The 25,172-nt window shown below is 39.7% G+C and overlaps 1 protein-coding gene across 1 annotated transcript in view; it reads right to left on the bottom strand.

The window, feature by feature from the left end:
* Positions 1-24,457, bottom strand: part of LOC138968309 (small conductance calcium-activated potassium channel protein 3-like) — a 32,314-nt gene extending 7,857 nt beyond the window's left edge. The window contains exons 1-6 of the mRNA XM_070340871.1: positions 24,399-24,457; positions 14,603-14,865; positions 12,101-12,279; positions 6,306-6,320; positions 858-995; positions 229-492 (exon numbers count right to left, since the gene is read on the bottom strand). Coding sequence (XP_070196972.1) covers positions 229-492; positions 858-995; positions 6,306-6,320; positions 12,101-12,279; positions 14,603-14,840 — 834 coding nt within the window. The 5' untranslated portion in view covers positions 14,841-14,865; positions 24,399-24,457. The remainder of the gene's footprint in view (positions 1-228; positions 493-857; positions 996-6,305; positions 6,321-12,100; positions 12,280-14,602; positions 14,866-24,398) is intronic.
* Between the last annotated feature and the right edge of the window lie 715 nt (positions 24,458-25,172).

The raw sequence follows: 25,172 nt of genomic DNA, 5'->3' as shown, positions 1-25,172 counted from the left end.
TGTTACATTGTTAGGTTCTAGTTGTTACATTGTTAGGTTCTAACTGTTGCATTGTTAGGTTCTAGTTGTTACATTGTTAGGTTCTAACTGTTGCATTGTTAGGTTCTAGTTGTTACATTGTTAGGTTCTAACTGTTACATTGTTAGGTTCTAGCTGTTGTCGAAGACGATCACGACTTTATAAGTCATAAACGGAAAAACAAACTTCAAAGAACGGCTTCTTCCTCACCTCACAGACCCTCAAGTTCCAGCTGTTGATGATGAAGGTGACGAACATCCAGGAACTGAGCACCACCATGGGTGAGGTGGACATGAGCGCCCTGAAGACGAACTGGGCGTTGATCTTGACTCTGGAGAGGGCCCCTAGACTCTGCACCGAGGTGTCGAGGAAGAGCTTGCTGTGCACCACCACCAGACGACCCACCAGGTATAGTCTTATGAACATCAGGATAGTCAGCACGGCGTTGAGGGGCAGCTCGGCCTCCTCTAGGATCTGGCAGGGAAGAGAATGTACGAATGAATAAAGCCTGATATTAGTTTGGCAAAGTCGACTTCGAGAGGTCTACTTCACGAAGCTTACTGCACGAAGCTACGGCACTGCATTTTCGGTAAAAAGACATCGCGAAGACTTCTTGAAGTCAACTTCGGGCTCAATTTAGGAAGGCCTGAGTATTGTGACCAGTTTGGAAAGATTAAAAAAAAAGTGTGCTGTTTTTGAATGTATTGAATGTACTCATGCACGTCAAGATATATCCATAGTGTACAACACACTTAAGCCAACATAATATATTCCTAGTGTTTTACACATCTAAGCCAAGTGTTTTACACATGTAATTCTCATGTCTTTTTTTTTTTTACCTGTTTGCCATCAGAACCATCCCTGACGATGACGGTGGGTAGAGAGAAGGTGGGGAAGGGCAGAGGGTGGAAGGAACACACCATCAGTTCAAAGAGCAGCTTGCACCACTTAGTGATGGTCATTGCCAGACGCCAGTCCTGCAACAGTGGACAAACACACGCATGATTAGATCTTTCCCTCAAGGCGGTTAATACAATGGAAGCCCTCTTTTCACACCTCAGGAAAAAGGAGGGAGTCTTAAAATGGTGGTACATTTACAAAGGTTCTGAAGCAAAAATCTGAAACAACAAGGTCGTAAAAGGGGGGAAGGTCTTAATTAAACTGGAGGTCTTAAAAGGGGGTTTCATTGCCCTGTGGAACATCCCTTGAAGACCTCCAACAATCTGAGAAAACCAGGCCTTAAAAGCGGGTTTCATTGCCCTGTGGAACATCCCTTGAAGACCTCCAACAATCTGAGAAAACCAGGTCTTAAAAGGGGGTTTCATTGCCCTGTGGAACATCCCTTGAAGACCTCCAACAATCTGAGAAAACCAGGCCTTAAAAGCGGGTTTCATTGCCCTGTGGAACATCCCTTGAAGACCTCCAACAATCTGAGAAAACCAGGTCTTAAAAGGGGGTTTCATTGCCCTGTGGAACATCTTTTGAAGACCTCCAACAATCTGAGAAAACCAGGTCTTAAAAGGGGGTTTCATTGCCCTGTGGAACATCCCTTGAAGACCTCCAACAATCTGAGAAAACCAGGTCTTAACAAAGAAGATTTTTGTCACATGAGGCAGAGCGCTACAATAAGATTTAAGAAACAAATCAGGGGACATGTTGCACACGTCGTCGTATACATGTAGAGCGCTTTCGTGTCCGAATAAAATGTTTCACAGCGGTTCAAGTTTAAAACGTTTCGCCACTGTTATGGTTAGTTGCCTTGCTCTACCTTATTCTTTCGGCAAATATTAACTGCAATAAACACTTCGGGTTTGTCCATTTTGGTTAAAATGTAATGCTGAGGTTAAACACACACACACACATACACACACACACAAACGGACACACACACACGCACGCGCGCTTGCGCACACACACGCACTCACACACTAACGCACGCACGCACGCACGCACACACGCACGCACGCACACACACACACACACACACACACACATACACACACACACACTCACTTACTCATTCACAGAGAAACAAATTAACAAACAAACAAACAAACAAAACCACAGCGACAGTAAGTATTGTGTTATTTGACTAATTATTGAAGTCACGAATCTCATTATAACATGTTTGCCTACAGAAATACAAAGCGAGCAAGGTATTATATGAAAGATTTCAACATTACGAAACAGAACAGAACTACGATTAAATGGAGTTTAGCTCTAACGTAACAACGCAGAATGTAATTTCCAAACATCATTTTTGCCTATGTATATTCGTCTTAGAAGATACCCAAGCTGAACTCGGTTGATCGCTGCTACTCGCAAAAGAAGCAGGCATCATTGAACTGAATACCAAAGGTCACTGACTCTACTATTGTATTGGGCGTGTCCTGCTCCTTATAAAACATGCAACGCAAGCACTGCATGAGAGAGAGAGAGAGAGAGAGAGAGAGAGAGAGAGAGAGAGAGAGAGAGAGAGAGAGAGAGAGAGAGAGAGAGGAAGGAAGGAAAGGAGAGAGGGGGGGGGGGGGGCAAAGAGAGAGGGGTGGGGGGTAGAAAGAGAGATTGGGAAAGAAAGAGAAATACAGAGAGGAAAACAGAATGCGGTTTATCTACACACAAAAACCAAGCCAGCGGTTATAGGAAGGTAAACGATCGTGACATAAATCAAGCATTCAATTACTACAGAGTGTGTGCATAGTTTTACGTCCCAAAGGAGTACATCTTTATCATACATAATTATGCCTTTTCCGCTGGCGCTCTCTCGTTTGTCTTTACTGCTGAGGATTGAACAAGCTAAACGACTAGCTGTGTCCTGCTGCTAAGTGAATCACATCTAGGCAGAAAAACTGAGTACTTCTGAAAATTGAATCAGCGGAAGTATTCAATCTACTGTACTCTATTTAAGTTATCAGAGAAGTGTGGAGAAATGCACTGAAAAAAGAAGGAAAATGAACTGTATTGAACCAGACTCAGTAAAATACAAATCTGATAAATGCACTGAAAAATGAAGGAAAATGAACTGTATTGAACCAGAATCAGTAAGATAAAAACCTAAACAGTCAGCAATGCGAAGATATACCATACGTACACTCACTAAAAGTACACTAATTACAAATACACTCACTAATAGTTCCCTTATCAAAAGCACATCCATAAACAAATCGCGTAAGGCGAAATTACTACATTTAGTCAAGCTGTGGAACTCACAGAATGAAACTGAACGCACTGCATTTTTTTTTACAATGACCGTATTCCGCCGCTTGTGCAAAACGGAGTGAAACTGACGAGCCTGTTTAGCGCGGTAGTGGTTTCGCTGTGCTGCATAGCACGCTTTTCTGTACCTCTCTTCGTTTTAACTTTCTGAGCGTGTTTTTTATTCAAACATATATCTATATGTTTTTGGAATCAGGAACCGACAAGGAATAAGATGAAATTGTTTTTAAATCGATTTCGGAAATTTAATTTTGATCATAATTTTTATATTTTTAATTTTCAGAGCTTGTTTTTAATCCAAATATAACATATGTATATGTTTTTGGAATCAGAAAATGACGAAGAATAAAATGAAATTGTTTTTGGATCGTTTAATAAAAAAAATAATTTTAATTACAAGTTTCCGATTTTTAATGACCAAACTCACTCATTAGTTTTTAAGCCACCAAGCGGAAATGCAATATCAAACCCCGGCCTTTGTCGAAAATTGCTTTGCCAAAGTTTCAATCAATTTAATGGAAAACTGAGGGTGTGACAGTGCCGCCTCAACTTTTACAAAAAGCCGGATATGACGTCATGAAAAGTATTTATCGAAAACAAGAAAAAAACGTCCGGGGATATCATTCCCAGGAACTCTCATGTCAAATTTCATAAAGATCGGTCCAGTAGTTTGGTCTGAATCGCTCTACACACACACACGCACAGACAGACAGACAGACACACACACACACACACACACACATACACCACGACCCTCGTCTCGATTCCCCCTCTATGTTAAAACATTTAGTCAAAACTTGACTAAATGTAAAAAAGAACAGCCATACGTACAGTTCAAGGCCGTAAAAAACGACTACAGTACGAGACTATAATTGTCTATCAATTAAAAGAAACAAGGAAATAAGAAACGGATTTACATAGTATACATTTGTAACCGGATATAAATAAGAGAGAGAGAGAGAGAGAGAGAGAGAGAGAGAGAGAGAGAGAGAGAGAGAGAGAGAGAGAGAGAGAGAGAGAGAGAGAGAGAGAGAGAGAGATAATGCTAAAAAAGCTCAGTTCATTATCTGTTCTCACTAATATTTGTGAGCATGTTCGTACACTTCAAATATCGACGCACTGATAAACGTTTCGTGTTTCCTTTATCATGATCAAAACTTTCAACTAACTAACTTTTCTTGTTTGTGAACTCCATGTTCAAAAACAAACTTCAGAAAGAGGGTAACAAATCAAAAACAGGCGGTAAAAAAGAATACTTTAAGAGGCAAATAATTATTGTGTTGTTGGTGTTGTAGTTGGTGGAAAGTGGGGGTGGGGGTTAGCTTGTAGCACATGCACATTTACTAACGTTTTCACCTATTGTTACTCTTTTTGGTATGAAAAACAAGCATTGATACGCTTTCTTTCTTTCTTTCTTTATTTGGTGTTAAACGTCGTTTTCAACCACAAAGGTTATATCGTGACGGGGAAAGGGGGGAGATGGGATAGAGCCACTTGTCAATTGTTTCTTGTTCACAAAATCACTAATCAAAAATTTGCTCCAGGGGCTTGCAACGTAGTACAATATATTACCTTACTGGGAGAATGCAAGTTTCCAGTACAAAGGACTTAACATTTCTTACATACTGCTTGACTAACATCTTTACAAAAATTGACTATATTCTATACAAGAAACACTTAACAAGGGTAACAGGAGAAACAGAATCCGTTAGTCGCCTCTTACGACATGCTGGGGAGCATCGGGTAAATTCTTCCCCTTAACCCGCGGGGGGTATTGATACGCTTAATCATTGCCAATTCATATAATATTTGAGATTAAACAACATTTTTTTCCTTTTGTTATTGATTTAAAGCAGGGCCAATAAAGTCTACTTCGACTAACCAAATACTGTATCTATCAGAAAAGAAGAACTTCTCTGCCTTAATCAAAGACTTTCCTGAGTTGTCTTCTAAGGAGTGTATAACTACTGTTGCCAGACATATGGTAATATCAGCATCTGGGAGCCTCGTTGACATCAATGGAATGACATGTTACAAGAACGTACAGTATAAGTGACATGGAAATCGAAGCTGAGGAAATTGATAAGCCGAAAGATTCCCAAGTGCCCTCGGAATGCGAAGAATATTTTAATAACCGTCTTTTTTTTGCCAACCATCGTGTAAAATCACCATAGATTTGTCCAGGCTCAAATATGGCAGAAGAGCAACATCCCGTTGGAAACACGCCCAAAATCTATAAAGCGAGCCTGCTGTCTCTGCAGATAACTGTGTGCGTTTGCTTAATTAAGTTCGTTACTAACACCAAAGTTCAGCAACAACAAGGAACGTATTTCAGTACGCACAAGAAGAAAAGAAAGAATGCTTTATGTCCTTCAGGCTAAATATTTCGCCTCTCAAGGATAAGATATGGGTTATATGATTCGAGTTTTACGCCCTCAAGGCTTTTGACGAGATACACAAGTGTATGCGTGTTTAGGTGGTATCAGCCATCTGCACGTATGGCAAAATGACCGAGGTCTTTTACGTGCCATCGTGGTGACACGGAGGTGGGACATGGCTTCCGTCTCTGGGTCTGCCCATAAAGTTGACCCGTGTCCGTCCCGGCCTGAATTCGAACTTGCGAGAAAGAAGTGAGGCTGCTGGCTTTTGGTATAAACATGTATGTCTTAGTGGACGGGTGTTCTTTTAGCATGCAAAACACCTGGACAGATCTGTGGTGGTTTACATGATCGTTCATGGGAGAAAAGGTATCTTCATGGTATTAAATATCGCAAGGAGTCGACTCTACTTCTTCACTTGTAAAGAAGAAGAAGTGAAAAGAAAAGAACGCGAAAAAGGAAGAGAAAAGGGTTAAAGAAGAACAAATTGAATCAAAAACAAAAAACAAAAAATCCCAACTCATTCCCAAAATGATTTCATACACATATATGAATCATACGAGGATAACACAAAATACAAAATTAAACCCTCCCATGTACATGCAACGTTTTTGCAAAATAACAACAACAACAACCAAAAACAAACCAAAACCCCAAATCAAAAATCCAATAAGGGAAAAACGTATGCATTACCTTCTCCATGAACGACTAACAGAATTCGAAAAGAAATATAGGATATTCATAACTGAATACGTTCGTGTAATTTTCTAGCATGCAGTTTACTCATTTAAAAAAGTGTGCATCTATATGGCAATCCGAATGGTGCAAAAGTCCCTTTTAGCTCTTGATGTCTAAATAACACATTATTTAGCTAAATAACGCGTTATTTAGCTAAACAATGCTTTATTTAGCTATATCATGCATTATTTACAGATACAGAAAAAAGAGAGCCCAGAGCACTAAATAATGCATTGTTTAGCATAAATAAGAGATTGTGTTTGTAAATAACTCATTATTTATAAATAATTACGCGTTTTCTCTAAACAATATATTATATGTAAATAAAGTGTTATTTAAATAAATAAAATATTATTTAGATAAATAAAATATTATTTATCTAAATAAAATATTATTTAGATAAATAAAATATTATATGTAAATAAAATATTATTTATCTAAATAAAATATTATTTATCTAAATAAAATATTATTTAGATAAATAATTTATTATTTAGATAAATAATTTATTATTTAGATAAATAATTTATTATTTAGATAAATAATTTATTATTTACTGTTTTTGCCTTGAAATAGTATTATTACACTAAATAATGCTTTATATAGCTATATAATAGGTTTCCGCTATATAATTCATGATTTGGTAAATAATACATTATATACCGTAAATAAAATATTATATACCGTAAACAATTCATTGTTTAGCGCATCGCGAAGCCGTTTTTTCTCTTGTTGTTTTTTTCCACGTGTTTCCGTGGATCCACGAGAGCTCTGTTGATTCTCAAACTGACCAATCAGACAACTAGCATCTGTACACTAATTAAAGTCCCATTGTTGAGTGTGACGAAAACTCGTGGTGACGATTTTAAAACATGTTGGGTCACGCATGGTCCAATCTTACATGGTCCAATCTTACATGGTCCAACCTTACATGGTCCAACCTTACATGGTCCAACCTTACATGGTCCAATCTTACATGGTCCAACCTTACATGGTCCAACCTTACATGGTCCAATCTTACATGGTCCAACCTTACATGGTTCAACCTTACATGGTCCAATCTTACATGGTCCAATCTTGCATGGTCCAATCTTACATGGTCCAATCTTACATGGTCCAACCTTACATGGTCCAACCTTACATGGTCCAACCTTACATGGTCCAATCTTACATGGTCCAACCTTACATGGTCCAACCTTACATGGTCCAATCTTACATGGTCCAATCTTGCATGGTCCAATCTTGCATGGTCCAACCTTACATGGTCCAATCTTACATGGTCCAACCTTACATGGTCCAACCTTACATGGTCCAATCTTACATGGTCCAATCTTACATGGTCCAACCTTACATGGTTCAACCTTACATGGTCCAATCTTACATGGTCCAATCTTGCATGGTCCAATCTTACATGGTCCAACCTTGCATGGTCCAACCTTGCATGGTCCAATCTTACATGGTCCAACCTTACATGGTCCAACCTTACATGGTCCAATCTTACATGGTCCAACCTTACATGGTCCAACCTTACATGGTCCAATCTTACATGGTCCAATCTTGCATGGACCAATCTTGCATGGTCCAACCTTGCATGGTCCAATCTTACATGGTCCAACCTTACATGGTCCAACCTTACATGGTCCAACCTTACATGGTCCAATCTTGCATGGTCCAATCTTACATGGTCCAACCTTGCATGGTCCAACCTTGCATGGTCCAATCTTACATGGTCCAACCTTACATGGTCCAACCTTACATGGTCCAACCTTACATGGTCCAATCTTACATGGTCCAACCTTACATGGTCCAACCTTGCATGGTCCAATCTTACATGGTCCAACCTTACATGGTCCAACCTTACATGGTCCAACCTTACATGGTCCAATCTTACATGGTCCAACCTTACATGGTCCAACCTTACATGGTCCAATCTTACATGGTCCAATCTTGCATGGTCCAATCTTACATGGTCCAACCTTGCATGGTCCAATCTTACATGGTCCAATCTTACATGGTCCAACCTTACATGGTCCAACCTTACATGGTCCAACCTTACATGGTCCAATCTTACATGGTCCAACCTTACATGGTCCAATCTTGCATGGTCCAATCTTACATGGTCCAATCTTACATGGTCCAACCTTACATGGTCCAACCTTACATGGTCCAACCTTACATGGTCCAATCTTACATGGTCCAACCTTACATGGTCCAACCTTACATGGTCCAATCTTACATGGTCCAACCTTGCATGGTCCAACCTTGCATGGTCCAACCTTACATGGTCCAACCTTGCATGGTGCAACCTTACATGGTCCAACCTTACATAGTCCAATCTTACATGGTCCAACCTTACATGGTCCAACCTTACATGGTCCAATCTTACATGGTCCAATCTTACATGGTCCAACCTTACATGGTCCAACCTTACATGGTCCAACCTTACATGGTCCAATCTTACATGGTCCAACCTTACATGGTCCAACCTTACATGGTCCAATCTTACATGGTCCAATCTTGCATGGTCCAATCTTGCATGGTCCAACCTTACATGGTCCAACCTTGCATGGTCCAACCTTACATGGTCCAACCTTACATAGTCCAATCTTACATGGTCCAACCTTACATGGTCCAACCTTACATGGTCCAATCTTACATGGTCCAATCTTACATGGTCCAACCTTACATGGTTCAACCTTACATGGTCCAATCTTACATGGTCCAATCTTGCATGGTCCAATCTTACATGGTCCAACCTTGCATGGTCCAACCTTGCATGGTCCAATCTTACATGGTCCAACCTTACATGGTCCAACCTTACATGGTCCAACCTTACATGGTCCAATCTTACATGGTCCAACCTTACATGGTCCAACCTTGCATGGTCCAATCTTACATGGTCCAATCTTACATGGTCCAACCTTACATGGTCCAACCTTACATGGTCCAACCTTACATGGTCCAATCTTACATGGTCCAACCTTACATGGTCCAACCTTACATGGTCCAATCTTACATGGTCCAATCTTGCATGGTCCAATCTTGCATGGTCCAACCTTACATGGTCCAACCTTGCATGGTCCAACCTTACATGGTCCAACCTTACATGGTCCAATCTTACATGGTCCAACCTTACATGGTCCAACCTTACATGGTCCAATCTTACATGGTCCAATCTTACATGGTCCAACCTTACATGGTTCAACCTTACATGGTCCAATCTTACATGGTCCAATCTTGCATGGTCCAATCTTACATGGTCCAACCTTGCATGGTCCAACCTTGCATGGTCCAATCTTACATGGTCCAACCTTACATGGTCCAACCTTACATGGTCCAACCTTACATGGTCCAATCTTACATGGTCCAACCTTACATGGTCCAACCTTACATGGTCCAATCTTACATGGTCCAATCTTGCATGGTCCAATCTTGCATGGTCCAACCTTGCATGGTCCAATCTTACATGGTCCAACCTTACATGGTCCAACCTTACATGGTCCAATCTTACATGGTCCAACCTTACATGGTCCAACCTTGCATGGTCCAATCTTACATGGTCCAATAATATATATGGACCATGTAAGATTGGACCATGTAAGGTTGGACCATGTAAGATTGGACCATGTAAGGTTGGACCATGCACGATTGGACCATGTAAGGTTGGACCATGTAAGATTGGACCATGCAAGGTTGGACCATGTAAGATTGGACCATGCAAGATTGGACCATGTAAGATTGGACCATGTAAGGTTGAACCATGTAAGGTTGGACCATGTAAGATGGGACCATGTAAGATTGGACCATGTAAGGTTGGACCATGTAAGGTTGGACCATGTAAGATTGGACCATGTAAGATTGGACCATGCGTGACCCAACATGTTTTAAAATCGTCACCACGAGTTTTCGTCACACTCAACAATGGGACTTTAATTAGTGTACAGATGCTAGTTGTCTGATTGGTCAGTTTGAGAATCAACAGAGCTCTCGTGGATCCACGGAAACACGTGGAAAAAAACAACAAGAGAAAAAACGGCTTCGCGATGCGCTAAACAATGAATTGTTTACGGTATATAATATTTTATTTACGGTATATAATGTATTATTTACCAAATCATGAATTATATAGCGGAAACCTATTATATAGCTATATAAAGCATTATTTAGTGTAATAATACTATTTCAAGGCAAAAACAGTAAATAATAAATTATTTATCTAAATAATAAATTATTTATCTAAATAATAAATTATTTATCTAAATAATAAATTATTTATCTAAATAATATTTTATTTAGATAAATAATATTTTATTTAGATAAATAATATTTTATTTACATATAATATTTTATTTATCTAAATAATATTTTGATTTGATAAATACTATTTTATTTATCTAAATAATATTTTATTTATTTAAATAACACTTTATTTACATATAATATATTGTTTAGAGAAAACGCGTAATTATTTATAAATAATGAGTTATTTACAAACACAATCTCTTATTTATGCTAAACAATGCATTATTTAGTGCTCTGGGCTCTCTTTTTTCTGTATCTGTAAATAATGCATTGTTTAATTTAAACAATGCATTATTTAGCTAAATAATGCATGATATAGCTAAATAAAGCATTGTTTAGCTAAATAACGCGTTATTTAGCTAAATAATGTGTTATTTAGACATCAAGAGCTAAAAGGGACTTTTGCACCATTCGGATTGCCATACATCTAGGCCTAAAAAAAATAGGTGTGGTTACGGTAACCCGACCTACCCTATTTTTAGGGGCCGACCCTATAACTTTTTATTACATTTGTCAAAAAAACACAACAAAAAACAAGAAAACGAGTGCAGAAAACGCAATGAAAGCGAAAGCGCCCGAGTCGCACACTTATTTCCCTGTCAAGTAGGTTTAATTTGTACACATTAGAAAAAAAGTTTAAAAAAAAAGTGATTGCCTACCTTCCTACCCTATTTTGTTTGGCTATGTTACCGTAACCACACCTATTATTTTTTTTTTTTGCCCTATAAAACGCTGCCCTTGCAGCACGAACGAAAACCTGTATCAAGAGGTGAGTAAGAGTGTGCAGCAAATTCAGTCTTCAGAAAGAAAAAGTAGCTAAGTTTAAGTCAAATATGTATTTTAGGAAAATGAGTTGTAAAGCAGCTATACGACAGAGAGAACCAATATTACCGTGCGAACTAGTGAGGTTTTAAAATAAGGCATATAGCAATCAGAGCATTTTGAGAAAAAAAATGAAGCGATCTGAGCAGGCAAAGTGTTGCAAGTCACAATGCTTTTTGCGTTACCTCGGACACAAACCTTAATGATTCCCTGAAACAGTAACAGCTGGATCAAATTTATGTGTGTGTGTGTGTGTGTGTGTGTGTGTGTGTGTGTGTGTGTGTGTGTGTGTGTGTGTGTGTGTGTCTGTGTGTGTCTGTGTGTGTCTGTGTGTGTGTGTTTACAAGATAAAAATGTTCCTTTAAGAAGTCTTAAATTGCCACAATTTGACGTGCGTGCGTGTGTGTGTGTGTGTGTGTGTGTGTGTGTGTGTGTGTGTGTGTGTGTGTGCGCGGTGTCATATTTGACGGCGGAACTACTAAACAAACTTCAAAACAACAAAACCTTTTTAACAAAACACAACATTTTGCCTACCAACCAAACCCCCAGAAAATCACAACGAAATATCCCTCATTTAAGTACATGTATACTACTTTGTATATGTAGACATTTCTATATGACTATACCTGAAAACCAGCACTGGCCATGTGAAGCCGGAGACCAGTCACGTGATAGGCCACAATGGCGAAGAGGAGACAGGCAGTGGACACGGAGGTCAAGATTTTGAGCAGCAGAGAGACGGCTGAATCATCGCCGATGACCAATCCAAACCGCAACTCTGTGTCCAGGACTACAAAGATGATTCCTGTGTAAAGCAGATAGGCAAAATCAACTCATGCTTATGATTATATACATTGATAAACCTCCCACTAACGCCCAAGAACATGTCCAGAAATATCGGTCGTAAAATTGAGGGGTCTTTATGGGGAATTTGCTGGTCACTTGCGGTTTCTCTTTTGCTACTTCTCTTTATGACTTAAAATCCATTTTCGTCGTTTCGTTCGTATATCTACTACATACGCGCAGTTCAGACTTGGATACCACGCCCTATTCTGGTATGGGCAGGAATGTGTAAAACGGCATTTGGACGGTACATGTACCGTTCTTTCTCCATTCAAGATCATGTTCACTGTCACACAACTATCCAAGCTTTCAAATGGATTAAGAGCTTCCATTGAATAGACGCACTCCGGAAATAGATCTGTCGGGTTTGTATTTTTTGTTTGTTTGCTTAACGCCCAGCCGACCACGAAGGGCCATATCAGGGCGGTGCTGCTTTGACATAATATAACGTGCGCCACACACAAGAGGACCCCAAAGGGTTTACAATCCTGATCGTGATTGGCGTTTTTTGACCTTTCTGTGACCGTGATTGCCGAAATTTCCATTTCTGTGATCGTGATGGGACTTTGCCCGTGATCCGTGATGACAAAAAAATCAAGTCTCGTGATCGTGATCGTGATTTGTTTTCGTGATCGTGATGGGCATTATTGCAAAGCATTTTATTTTCAACGTACATTTTTTCACAGCTGTATCACTCTATGATCCTCTATTCGTCAAGGTGTTTGTGATCGTGAAAACAAAAATCAAGGTAACTGTGATCGTGAAAGCTAAAATGTCCCTTCCCGTGATCGTGATGATACCCCCCCCCCCCCCCCCTTGGGGGCCCTCACACAAAACAGAAGTCGCATCGGGTTTGTATGGGTTGTGAAAGAGTAAATGCTCTTGCTTTGAGTGAGGCAATATTTATACACGTGCTCCTTGTCCACGTGTATCAAACACACCCCTTGCTAGTGACTGGCCTACAATGACACGTGGGAAAATTTGACTGAATAAAAGCAAGAGTATTAATCCACTCTTTTACAACCTAAACAAACCCGACAGAGTTATTACCAAACATCGTCCATTGAACACATACCGAAAACCAACAGTCTGACTTGTCCCAATGCACTGTAGCACATTTTTGCTGATTTAATTCCATGAGTGACACCCATATCATTCTGTGAAATTAATTCAGCAAATAATTCCTGCTCCGCACAGAGAGCAGTCAGGGTGTAGAGTTTTGGATTATGTCCCAAATGAAGAATGCCCGTAGTATTTGTTTGTTTGTTTATTTTTGAATTTTGTCTCGAGAACCAAGGGGTCATGCTAGACCGATTCAGCATCGATCTTAAGGCTAGGAGCTACGTTGTGAACCATAAAAATACACCATTTTACTCTTCAAGTCAATTGAGCACAACATTATTGAAACAGAACTGTTTGTGTTAAAATTTGGTGTGCATTTGCTTCAATGTCTGTAGAATAACAGTATAAATTATGGTCCCAAAAAAACCCTGTTTTTAGATTGACTTAATACAAATTATTAAATGAAAAATAAGCACAGCGTTGAATCGAAACATTTTTGATGTTTTCTCGGCCTACTATGCAAAAGCTATTCATTTTCATAATGCATGTAAAACCCTGTGTCCATCTCATACGATGCACTCAACGGCTTGCAAAAGAAGAATAGTATTTTCAATTACGATCTGGGGGCAATGCATTCAAGTGACGTCTCGGGGTACAAGGCCGTGATCGTAACACGATTTATTGAATAAAATGCGATGAAGGGAGCTCGCTGTGCTAATGACTTGCTGATGCCTGCGAATTAAATCAGTAGAGATGATGAATGACGGTCAGGTTACACACAGAGCACTAAGAGGCAGACCGATTAGACGTTTACTGTCAGAAGAGGATGGTGCAGTTCGTTTAGAGTTCATTACTTTAACATCTTTGACAACATCGCTCTATCAAGATCGTTCATTATCGAACTGTAATTATAGTGGCTTAGGCTCTCTGTACGCTCACGTAAAATCCACTGTCTTCTGATCGCATCCGTTTACACACATACACGATACATATACATATATATATTATATATATATTTTCTTTTTTCTTTTTTCTTTCCTGCTTCCCTTCTTCATTTCCTTTCTTACTTTTTTCCCGTCTTGACTTTCTTTCCTGTCCTTCTTTTCTTTCTTCTTTCTTTCTCTTCAAGTTTGAAGTCTGTTTTTCTCTTCATTATTGGGCATGTTTTGTTTCACGCTCATTCCCTCTTTATTTTTTTTCAATAATTAACGTCGAGTCTTCACCTGCAATTCCCAGCGCAAAGCTGATATCCACAATGCACTTCCGCTGCTGCAGGACATCTTTGCGCCTGCGCAGTCGCTGACTGAGGGAGTACTGTTGGTCTTTGTCCAGCTTCATGGTCTGCCGGAAGGGGGAGCCGTTGTCAGAGGTCACGGAGGTCAGCAGAGTGTCAGTGCTGGAATACTTGCTGTAGTCCGCGACGCCGAGCGGAAGTGCGGGTTCTTCCATGGCCACGCGCATGCGCCGCTCAGATCACACGTCTGATCTGAAACACAAGGAAGCAGAATTTAAAAAAAAATAATGACATTTCGGAACCGGGGGGGTAATTCGAGTAAATTTTGTGACAAGAGTACGGGCAAAGAAATGTATCTACTTGTAAACTCCATGTACAGGCTAGACAACTGTACTGCTCCATGTACAGGCTAAACAACTGTACTGCTCCATGTACAGGCTAGACAACTGTACTGCTCCATGTACAGGCTAAACAACTGTACTGCTCCATGTACAGGCTAGACAACTGTACTGCTCCATGTACAGGCTAGACAACTGTACTGCTCCATGTACAGGCTAGACAACTGTACTGCTCCATGTACAGGCTAGACAACTGTACTGCTCCATGTACAGGCTAGACAACTGTACTGCTCCATGTACAGGCTAGACAACTGTACTGCTCCATGTACAGGCTAGACAACTGTACTGCTCCATGCAGAGGCTAGACAACTGTACTGCCGCAAGACAATGGTATACATGCAGGGTACTTTCCACTGTGGTTGAGAATGCCATCAGTTAGCTTTGCCCAAAGGAGGATGGTAATCTGAAAAAACTTCAAGGAAAATGTGTAAATGAACGTGTCTTTTCATGTAACAGTTACGGCCTCCCTTGCCTAATTTTGCTCGACCATGCACGCGTTTCCGTTGAATTGGGCCTGGCTTTCTTTGAGGACGTACCGATTCAGGCTGCATTTCCTCTATGATACAAGCTATGCAGTCTCTTTACCCGGGGATAATGCAGTTAATTTTGAGGTGATATGGGAGGATGCAAGCCGTCTTGGTTTCAGTCTCCAGAGAAATAGGAGAACTCGCAAAAGTAATCTGGTCACTAAATGCTTCTGACCATGATTGTGTTCCGAATGTTATATGGACCTTTTGAAAACGCAACCAAGTCGTTAGCACCAAAAGTGTCAGTGAACGAAAGGTTTCTAAACAAATAAAAATTGAATACAAATTTCAAACGGCAACAAAATGAAACTCTCTGCCTTTTTTTTCCGCCTCGTAATTGCGAAACAGGTATTTCTGCATCCAAATGAAAATCAGAATCACATTTTATTGTTATTCAAACAAGTTGGGTTTAGAATGAAACAGATTCTGTGACCGGTCAGATTACCGGTGTTCTGTAAACGACTTCGGGAAATCTTCTTCTTCTGCGTTCGTGGGCTGAAACTCCCACGTACACTCGTGTTTTTGCACGAGTGGAATTTTACGTGTATGACCGTTTTTACTCCGCCATTAAGGCAGCCATACGCCGCTTTCGGAGGAAACTTCGGGAAATAACACTGTCGGGTTTGTATGGGCTGTGGAAGTTGCTTTCCTTTGGTTTTTTTCCCCTTTTTTTCATAGAAACACTGAGGCAAGCTACACGTGGCATTGCAGGCTTGCCTCAGTGTTTCTGTGGAAACAATTAGGGAAAGAAACTCTTCCACAACTCCCACCTCTCAATGAAACAACACATCAAAAAAGTCTGTCAGACATGTTACTTTGAGATCAGAAGAATAGGTTCCATAAGAAAATTTCTCACTGTTGATGCCACTAAAACTCTCGTTACATCCTTCATTCTGTCCAGATTAGATTACTGCAACTCCCTTCTCATAGCCTGCCCTGACTCCACTCTCCAACCCTTGCAAAAAGTACAACACTCTGCTGCACGTCTCATTTTCAGAGCACAGCATCGACAACCCTGCACTCCTCTCATGAAAGAACTTCACTGGCTTCCTGTATCTGAACGTATTAGGTATAAAGCTGCCTGCTTCTGCTACAATATCATCTCTGAATCGGCACCTGCATATCTTTCTGAACTGGTCTCCCTCTCGCACCCTTCGTTCTTCTGATGATGCTCAACTTCTCCGTCAAGGTCGCTTTAAACGCAAGGCTCATGGCTTCCGCACGTTTTCGTATTATGGACCTCAGTTATGGAATTCACTCCCCTTTCAATTACGTCACTCTCCATCCATTTCATCTTTTAAGTCCAATTTGAAAACTCACTTGTTCCAACAACATTACGGATAGTTCCTTAGTATAGAGTCTGGGGATGTGAGATGTGCATGATGTGTTGTTTGAATCTGACAGTGATTGTATGATTTTTGTATACATGTATTGTTGTCACGCGCTTTGAACTTCTGATAAGGCGCTTTATAAATGCCCGTTATTATTATTATTATAAACACTTAACAGAGTTATTTTCGAACATCACATATTCCGGTGAATACCGGACATATCTGCTCATTAGACACCTACCGGCGAGGCGCATTGTTTCACGTCCAACTAGCTTCTGTTAGCCTGAAGAGTCATAAACAAGTAGTAAAGACAGAGAGTCCGCATAACACCGAACTGAAAGGAGCATATGAACTGAAAAAATCATGTTGGCATTGATGCAATCACATGAGAGCAAAAAGAAGTTTAGTGAAATATTGGATTACAATAACACTGTTGTTTATTGTCGTGGATTGACGCCTTCACACCGTCGAGCTTCAAGGTTTTGGTCGGGCGTCAATCAACAATGATAACAGAAACATTTCAAATGGAACCCTATCAGTGTGTGTATCCTCGGAAAGAGTGACTTCAAAACTTACCCGCACTTCAAACAGACTCGATCTGCGAGCAAACGACAGGGAACAGATAATAGATATATAGACGTAGAACAGTTTAATTGAACGCAAAACTCATCTCCCTTTTCAATTCAATTTTACAAGCGAGAATACATTCCTAGAGTTTGCGAAGCTAATCAATCACGCACTCTAATAAAACACAGAAAGATAAGTTCACCCCGGCAATTTCTTCAAGATAATGCCAGAGATGTCGTCACCAAACTAAGAAGATAACTAAGACGAGAAACCTTGAAATACATGAAATTAAAGCACCAAAAACAGATTTTTCATACTGCACCTCCAAACCAGAAAATCACAGCGGCATCAGTATCACAAATGCAATTCACACAAATATCTGACAATGAAGCAACTCGCAGTTTGTACTTAAGAAGCTGTGCGTAACGATTACGAATTTATTGTTCCCACACCCGTGACGTCAGTGTCGAGGCGAACATTGACATATATCCACCTACTTCAAACCTATTGTTAAGTGTGGCAAGATATCGTTCAATGTAGCAACCAACTGTTTCGGCTTCTGTTCTTTAGTCCACAACAGTGAGCGAATTTCTGTAACAATGGCGACTTCTGCCCACATACCGCACCCTAAGATCAATGGGGCAAATGTGACACATTTTTATTACAAGTACGCTCTAACCTGACGATGTATCCCACAATAACAGACATAAGGAGATAAGAATTACAACACTTTATTGCTGTCAAGTCGCAAAATTCTTTCAAGTGATTTATATAGCCGTCATTTGGTTACAAATCCGTCATTTATGTGCGAGGATGTGGTTTGGTGGTATCAGTCGTAACGTCTTTTTAATCCCCCAACACTTTACTGTCATATTTGTTTGTCATGTTTGTTGCCATGTTTGCGTCGCCAGCATCTTAAAATCGTTTTTTGTCGACATTTTTGTTAGAAAATTTCCCTGTAGGAATCATTAGTGTTTGTCTTTATATCTACTTAAACGACCACTGGGTCGAGGTACTGTTAATGTAACGTTTTGTTTTGTCATACATTAAACGTTTTAATAACCTAGCATTATTGTTGTTGTACCGGTCGTCAAATATTTGTTTTTTCACGTTTCACGTTTTCACTTTGAAACATTGTCGAAACATTTATGATCCTGTCGGTAAATTTACCGAAGAAATTAAACTCAAGCATCACTCGCGCATGTGTTAATATCATTCAGACCGCATGACATTTCCTCTAGCGTCATCCTTGCTCCTGACGGACACGACTCAGCTACTTGACTATGTCTCAACACAAACAGTAAGCATCATAGAATTAAGAAATGACGGGCGCAGTGGCGTGGTGGTAAGACGTCGGCCTCCTAATCGGGAGGTCGTGAGTTCGAATCCCGGTCGCTGCCGCCTGGTGGGTTAGGAGTGGAGATTTTTCCGATCTCCCAGGTCAACTTATATGCAGACCTGCTAGTGACTTAACCCCCTTCGTGTGTACACGCAAGCACAAGTCCAAGTGCGCACGGAAAAGATCATGTAATCCATGTCAGAGTTCAATTCGGTGGGTTATAGAAACACGAAAATACCCAGCATGCCTCCCCCGAAATCGGCGTATGCTGCCTGAATGGTGGGGTAAAAACGGTCATACACGTAAAAATTCACTCGTGCTAAAAACATGAGTGAACGTGGGAGCCTAAGCCCATGAACAAAGAAGAAGAAGAAGAATTAAGAAATAATACTATATAGTGTGATGCCTGAGGTAAACATCACAAACCTAAAATGATATGTGACAGTTTTATTTATTATATTTCATTATTGTCGCACTGTATCTTCAAAGGGAGTGTTCGTGTGTGTGTGTGTGTGTGTGTGTGTGTGTGTGTGTGTGTGTGTGTGTGAGTGTGTGTGTGAGTGTGTGTGTGTGTCTGTGTGTGTGTGTGTGTGTCTGTGTGTGTGTGTGTGTGTGTGTGTGTGTGTGTGTGTGTGTGTGTGTGTGTGTGTGTGTGTTAAATACGCAGATCTTTCAAGTAACCAGCCCATGCGAGTCTTTCTACTTGTCTATTTAATAACCAAGCAAGTAAACAGCTCTAAACAAACAAAACGTGTCTCTGTCTATACATGCTTTTGTTTTAGGCGGTATCAATTTATGTGCGCGGGTGTTATTCTACCAAACGTTCATAGTTTTAGCATAAACAATTCATATATTTTCTGCTTAAGGCCGGCCATGGTCTGAACATAATTTGTATTTCCTATAACAACACAAGCGCCAGTATAGGACATGATGTTATTTTATTGGGTGTCATACATAAATGTTAATGTTAATAACATTTGCCAGAAAGTTCTGGTGAAATTGCATTCGTTTCTGCAGCATTTATCATCTGAGAAATGAACCGGAAAAGTCGAGATAAAGACAACAACATGTCTGCAGACAAACATATGACAAAGAAAAAGAAGAGAAAAGTAAACAAATAATAAAACCACCACCCTCCCACCCCCCAAAAAAACCCCAAAAAACAGACAGACTGACAGTCGCACACACACACACACACACACACACACACACACACACACACACACACACACACACACACACACACACACACACACACACACACACACACATACACACATACATTCTGATATTCGAAAACATAAGTTTTCTCACACACAAATCACCCTGGTTTGAGATGGATCTAAACCTGAAGCCTCAAAGTTTCCCCCGAAAACAATGTGTACGTCAGCTATGACAGACAATAAATAAACATGTTCATCGCTTATGTGTGCATGATTTATGCTATATATGGACCGTACAGAATGCAATATTCACATATGTGTGGGATGTTTCCATGAAACTGTATTTTCGGTCAATAAGGCAATTAGTTTCCAATAGCATCGTGTCAAGTGGGATCGAAAGATTGTTGAATTATTTCCACATCAAATTCTCACTTATAGACGTTCTGCGAAGTCTTGTCCACTAAATCAAGAACCACACGTTTTAGTGACAATATACTTAACGGCTGCTTAATGATTTAAACGCTTTATTTAATTTTGTAGGTACAGTAAGACAGCAAAACGTCCACCCCCTTCTACCCCCCCCTCCCCAAACAAAAGCACACCAAAAAAACGAAAACAAAAATAAACCACACCCCCCCCAAAAAAAAACCACCCACTACAACAACCGAAAAAACAAACAAACCCAGAATTAAATCGCGTAAAACGAAATTACTACATTCAGGCCATCTGTCGAACTCACAGAATGAAATTGAACGCACTGCATTTTTTTCACCGAGACAATATAGCTTCGTCGATTCCCCGCGGCAAGGAAATCGCTATTACTTTCACGTGAAAAACGCCCGGACACTGACAAGCCAGTATAGCGCAGTAGCGATTGCGCTTCACAAGAAAGCGCTTTTCTCTGGGATTGTTTTTGATCATAACATCATATATCGATATGTTTTTGGAATCAGAAAATGATAAAGTATATACAATGAAATCATTTTAGAATCGATTAGTTAAATTTTTGATAATTATTAGAATGTTCAGATTTGTAAGGACCATTAATTAATTTGTAAGCCTCAAAGCTGACATGCGATCACATAGTCTGGGCTTCCTCGAAGATTGCTCGACCATAATTTCAATCAATTTGATCGAAAGATGAGAGTTTGACATTGCCGCCTCAACTCTCAAAAAAGGCCGGATATTACGTCATCAAAGACATTTATTAAAATAATGGAAACAGTTTCTAAGGATTGACTTGACTAAATGAAAAAAACACGACAAAAAAAGACAAAAACAAAACATTCATGCAAAGAAACAGTTGTATATTGCTAGCTGCATGCACCACAACAAAGTCGTGAAAACAGCATTTATCTCCAGATTGAAATTGCAATGTCAGATGCAGGTGTCTTAATTTCTGTCACGGTCAAAGCAAACGGTGGAAAGTTAAAGAGTATAAACACTTCTATACTTACCTTACCTCCGTCCCACCCTATCCCTCAAATACATCCCAACACAACGAGCATAATTCACGAGTACTCTAATAATAGGCTGCAAATAAGTCAACGCTAGAACTCCAAACAAAGCTAATTTTCCCCTTTGGACAGACATTGCACATCAAACAACGAGATAAAAAGCTTGTTCTAGCTTAGAATAGAAAACAACATGATATAACAAGAACAACAAGAACAACAAGAACAAGAACAACAAGAACAAGAACAAGAACAACAAGAACAACAAGAACAAGAACAACAAGAACAAGAACAACAAGAACAACAAGAACAAGAACAACAACAAGAACAACAAGAACAACAAGAATAACAAGAACAAGAACGCGAAGAAGACGACGAACAACAGCAACCGAAAAAGTTACACGCGCATTCCATTTTCCTTCAATCGGAACGATCGGAAAAGGAAAAGAAGACATGAGACGAAAAGAGTTCCTCAATCAACTATTGAAGAAGTGAGTGAGACGAAAAGAGTTTCTCAGTCAATCAACAAATAACGAAGCAATAGCTCTCTTGAGAAAAAATACCTTTGCTGAAAAAACAATATCTCTAAATTTAGACAGAATTGCACCGCACACTCGCCTAATGAAGTCAACAAGAAATATCCTCTGGGGAACAATTAGACAGTAATAACAGAGCTTAACTCTATTGGTTTTGGGAATATCTATTGTCCTTCGGGAATCTCCTCAAAAAATAGCGTGTAGTGACTGATTCACACTACCCAACGTTTTCCCCTACCTGCGTGTATTCTTGTTTCTCAAGTCCGGAGACTTTTGCACAGAGTTCAGAATCTTTAACGTGCACATGCGCTAACACAGGGATGTCCGGACACTCGGAAGCATCTGCACCGTGTTTATTATATTAGGTCATTTCGATTTATCTATGTTTTTTGTTTTAATTCAGAAGTGTTGTCTCTTTTAATGTTCTTTGTTTTTGAATGCTGTTGTAATTTACATAATTCATGTAACCCTAGAGGTCTTTTAAAATTCAATTTTTGCCTTGCCTGGTCTCTTGAAAATATATTCCACGCCGCACTGGGATTCGAACCCACGCTAATAGTCAAGAACTGGTTTCAAAGCTAGCGCACTTATCTACAGGCTGAGCTATGAGTAAATCAAGAAAAAGGGTTCGATCAGAGGAGGGAAGAAGGGGATTCCACAGTCTACAATCGGTTAATAACGTTACTGTAATGACTACTAGTGCATTGTCCTTGACTGTCCGGCCATCATTTTAAAGGCTGCCATATACGTACCGTTCATTAATTAATTCATATTGTTTACATGTGCCAATAATGTTATAAAACCGTACCTAAGGGGATATAATAACGATTGGCTGTAGCTTTCGAACACAGAAAAAATTATTTCAGTATTGCAAAGTGGTGTTGATAGTGTCGAATGTAAACAGAACAGTCTCAAAGTGAAAGTGGATGTTTTCCGGAAATTGCAAAGTTAACAAGAATACAGAAAAGCGCGCTTTCCTGCTTAGCACAATACGCTACCGCGCTAATCTGGCGTGTCAATATCACTACGTTTTGCACGTGGAAGGTGAGCGATTTCCTTCACGCGGGGATTGACGAAGCTGTACTGTCTGTGTTGACGGTCTAAAAATAGCCCAAGTCCTGGAGAACTGTTGCTAAACAATACAATAAAGAATTAATTATTTCTCGTAATTGGTAAGGACTTCAAACCTAAAACTTTGCAGGAAGCTTAATTTATACATCCCCGCAACGATGGGAAAAGCCCTGGAAGTAATTAAACTAATTAAATAGGACTATGTCAGCCTTTAAATGTTGGGCAGAGCTTTGTACAAAGCTGGAATCTTATGAGTATTACTGAACTACCGTTCAGATTGTCGTTCCATTAACACATTGCAAATCAAAAATCACTCGTTTAAATCAATGCATTTACCCTGAAGCCAAATTGTGCCTTACTTATAATATATGGGCAGAGGTTTGTATAAGCTATACTATTTCTGGTCCACCATATACATTTTTCTTTAAATTATGGACAGTGATTTATTAGGAAGTATTTTCCTTTAAATATAATTTATAAAGCGCCAAAAGTAGGCTAATGGAATTTAGATAATAAAAAAATCCCAAAAGCAATTTGGCAATACAAATCATAATCAACCGTGCGACAACAGCATAATTATTTTGAGCTTCACAATCAGTTAATGGTGTCACTAGAGCAGAGTCCTCTTGGGAGAAACTACTCCCTACTTCCATTAGTTGCAGCACTTAAATCAAGCAAACACTCCACAATTAATTAATAAAATCAACTGCGAGATCAATGCAAGATAAAGTAGGGATAAACTGTTCCATGCAAGATTATCCATCAGCTTGTACTTACCGTACAAGCTTTCTCGTCAACCAGCTTACCAACAAAAATAGTTAAAGAAACAAACGAACAGACAATCGAATAAACGGACGGAAGTACGGACCAACAAATGAGTGAACGGACTAAGTGACTAACCAACCCAAAAATGAACTTTTACTTTAGCGCCCAATAACCTATTTGTCAATGTACCACACAATTAACTAACTCGGTAACTAGCTAACCAACTAAAAATCAAACCGTCTTACTAACTACGTAAACTTGGACAACAGCCTTCAAAACACAGAGAAAATATCACACAGTTTAAAGAAGAAGAAGAAGAAGAAGAAGAAGAAGAAGAAGAAGAAGAAGAAGAAGAAGAAGAAGAAGAAGAAGAAGAAGAAGAAGAAGAAGAAGAAGAAGAAGAAGAACAAGAAGAACAAGAAGAACAAGAAGAACAAGAACAAGAAGAAGAACAAGAAGAAGAACAAGAACAAGAAGAACAAGAAGAAAGAAGAACAAGAACAACAACAACACCACCACCAAGAACGGAGCTTGACCAATCAACGTAATGAAACCACAAAATACAGCAACGCATTGTCCAAAGTCTGTTCGTTGTATGAAAGATCGCACAGACACAACCACTACTATTACTTACCGAGACAGCAAGCTGGCCCGAATAGCTGACAGGCCGATTGTGTGCACTGAGAGTCGGCGACTGACTGTTGCATGTCTCCAAACTATCGGACACAACCAGCTGTTTCGAGATGCGTGCCACAGCTTCAAAGTAATCGATCACGCAACGCACGTGATGCTGGAGAAAGACCGATTGTATGACGTAATTTTGTGTCATATCTTGATTACTGATGACACAGGTGCTTGGTAATTTTTGTTTGACATTTATTATGCGACTGAACGTTTTTGCTGGGGGAACAAGGGATTGTGTGGGAGGGGTATGCCAGAGTGGTGGTGGTGGTAGTGGTTTGCTTGTGTGTGCGCAATCTTTGCTCAGAATTCAAGAAAATTGATGTATGCGAATTAGGTACTACGTTCGCATGCTTCGCCGAGACTGACGAGCACAATCCGTTTCGGTCTTCGGGTTTGGGCTCGTCACGCCTTACTTCATGTAGTCTTGGCGACGACTGGTTTTCAGTGTTGGTGTAATAGTTTCAGTCCGAAAGATTGACTAAAGGTTTTGATAGCACTTCATGTGAATTTTTCTTTTTTTTAAATCATTATGTTGCTTGTCTTTGGCTGTTCATATATAACAAAAATATAACAATAATTATAATAATAATAATACTGCTTCTACTACTAATAATGACAGCTTATATAGCGCGAACCACTATAATCAATGCTCTCCGCGCTTTACATATTAACTATGAATAAAATACATTGTATAAAACGTTCATAGTTTTCTGATAGACGAGTG

Source organism: Littorina saxatilis, linkage group LG1 (assembly GCF_037325665.1).
Source record: "Littorina saxatilis isolate snail1 linkage group LG1, US_GU_Lsax_2.0, whole genome shotgun sequence".
NCBI classification, from domain to species: domain Eukaryota; kingdom Metazoa; phylum Mollusca; class Gastropoda; order Littorinimorpha; family Littorinidae; genus Littorina; species Littorina saxatilis.
This window is presented reverse-complemented; position numbering and strand designations above follow the sequence as displayed.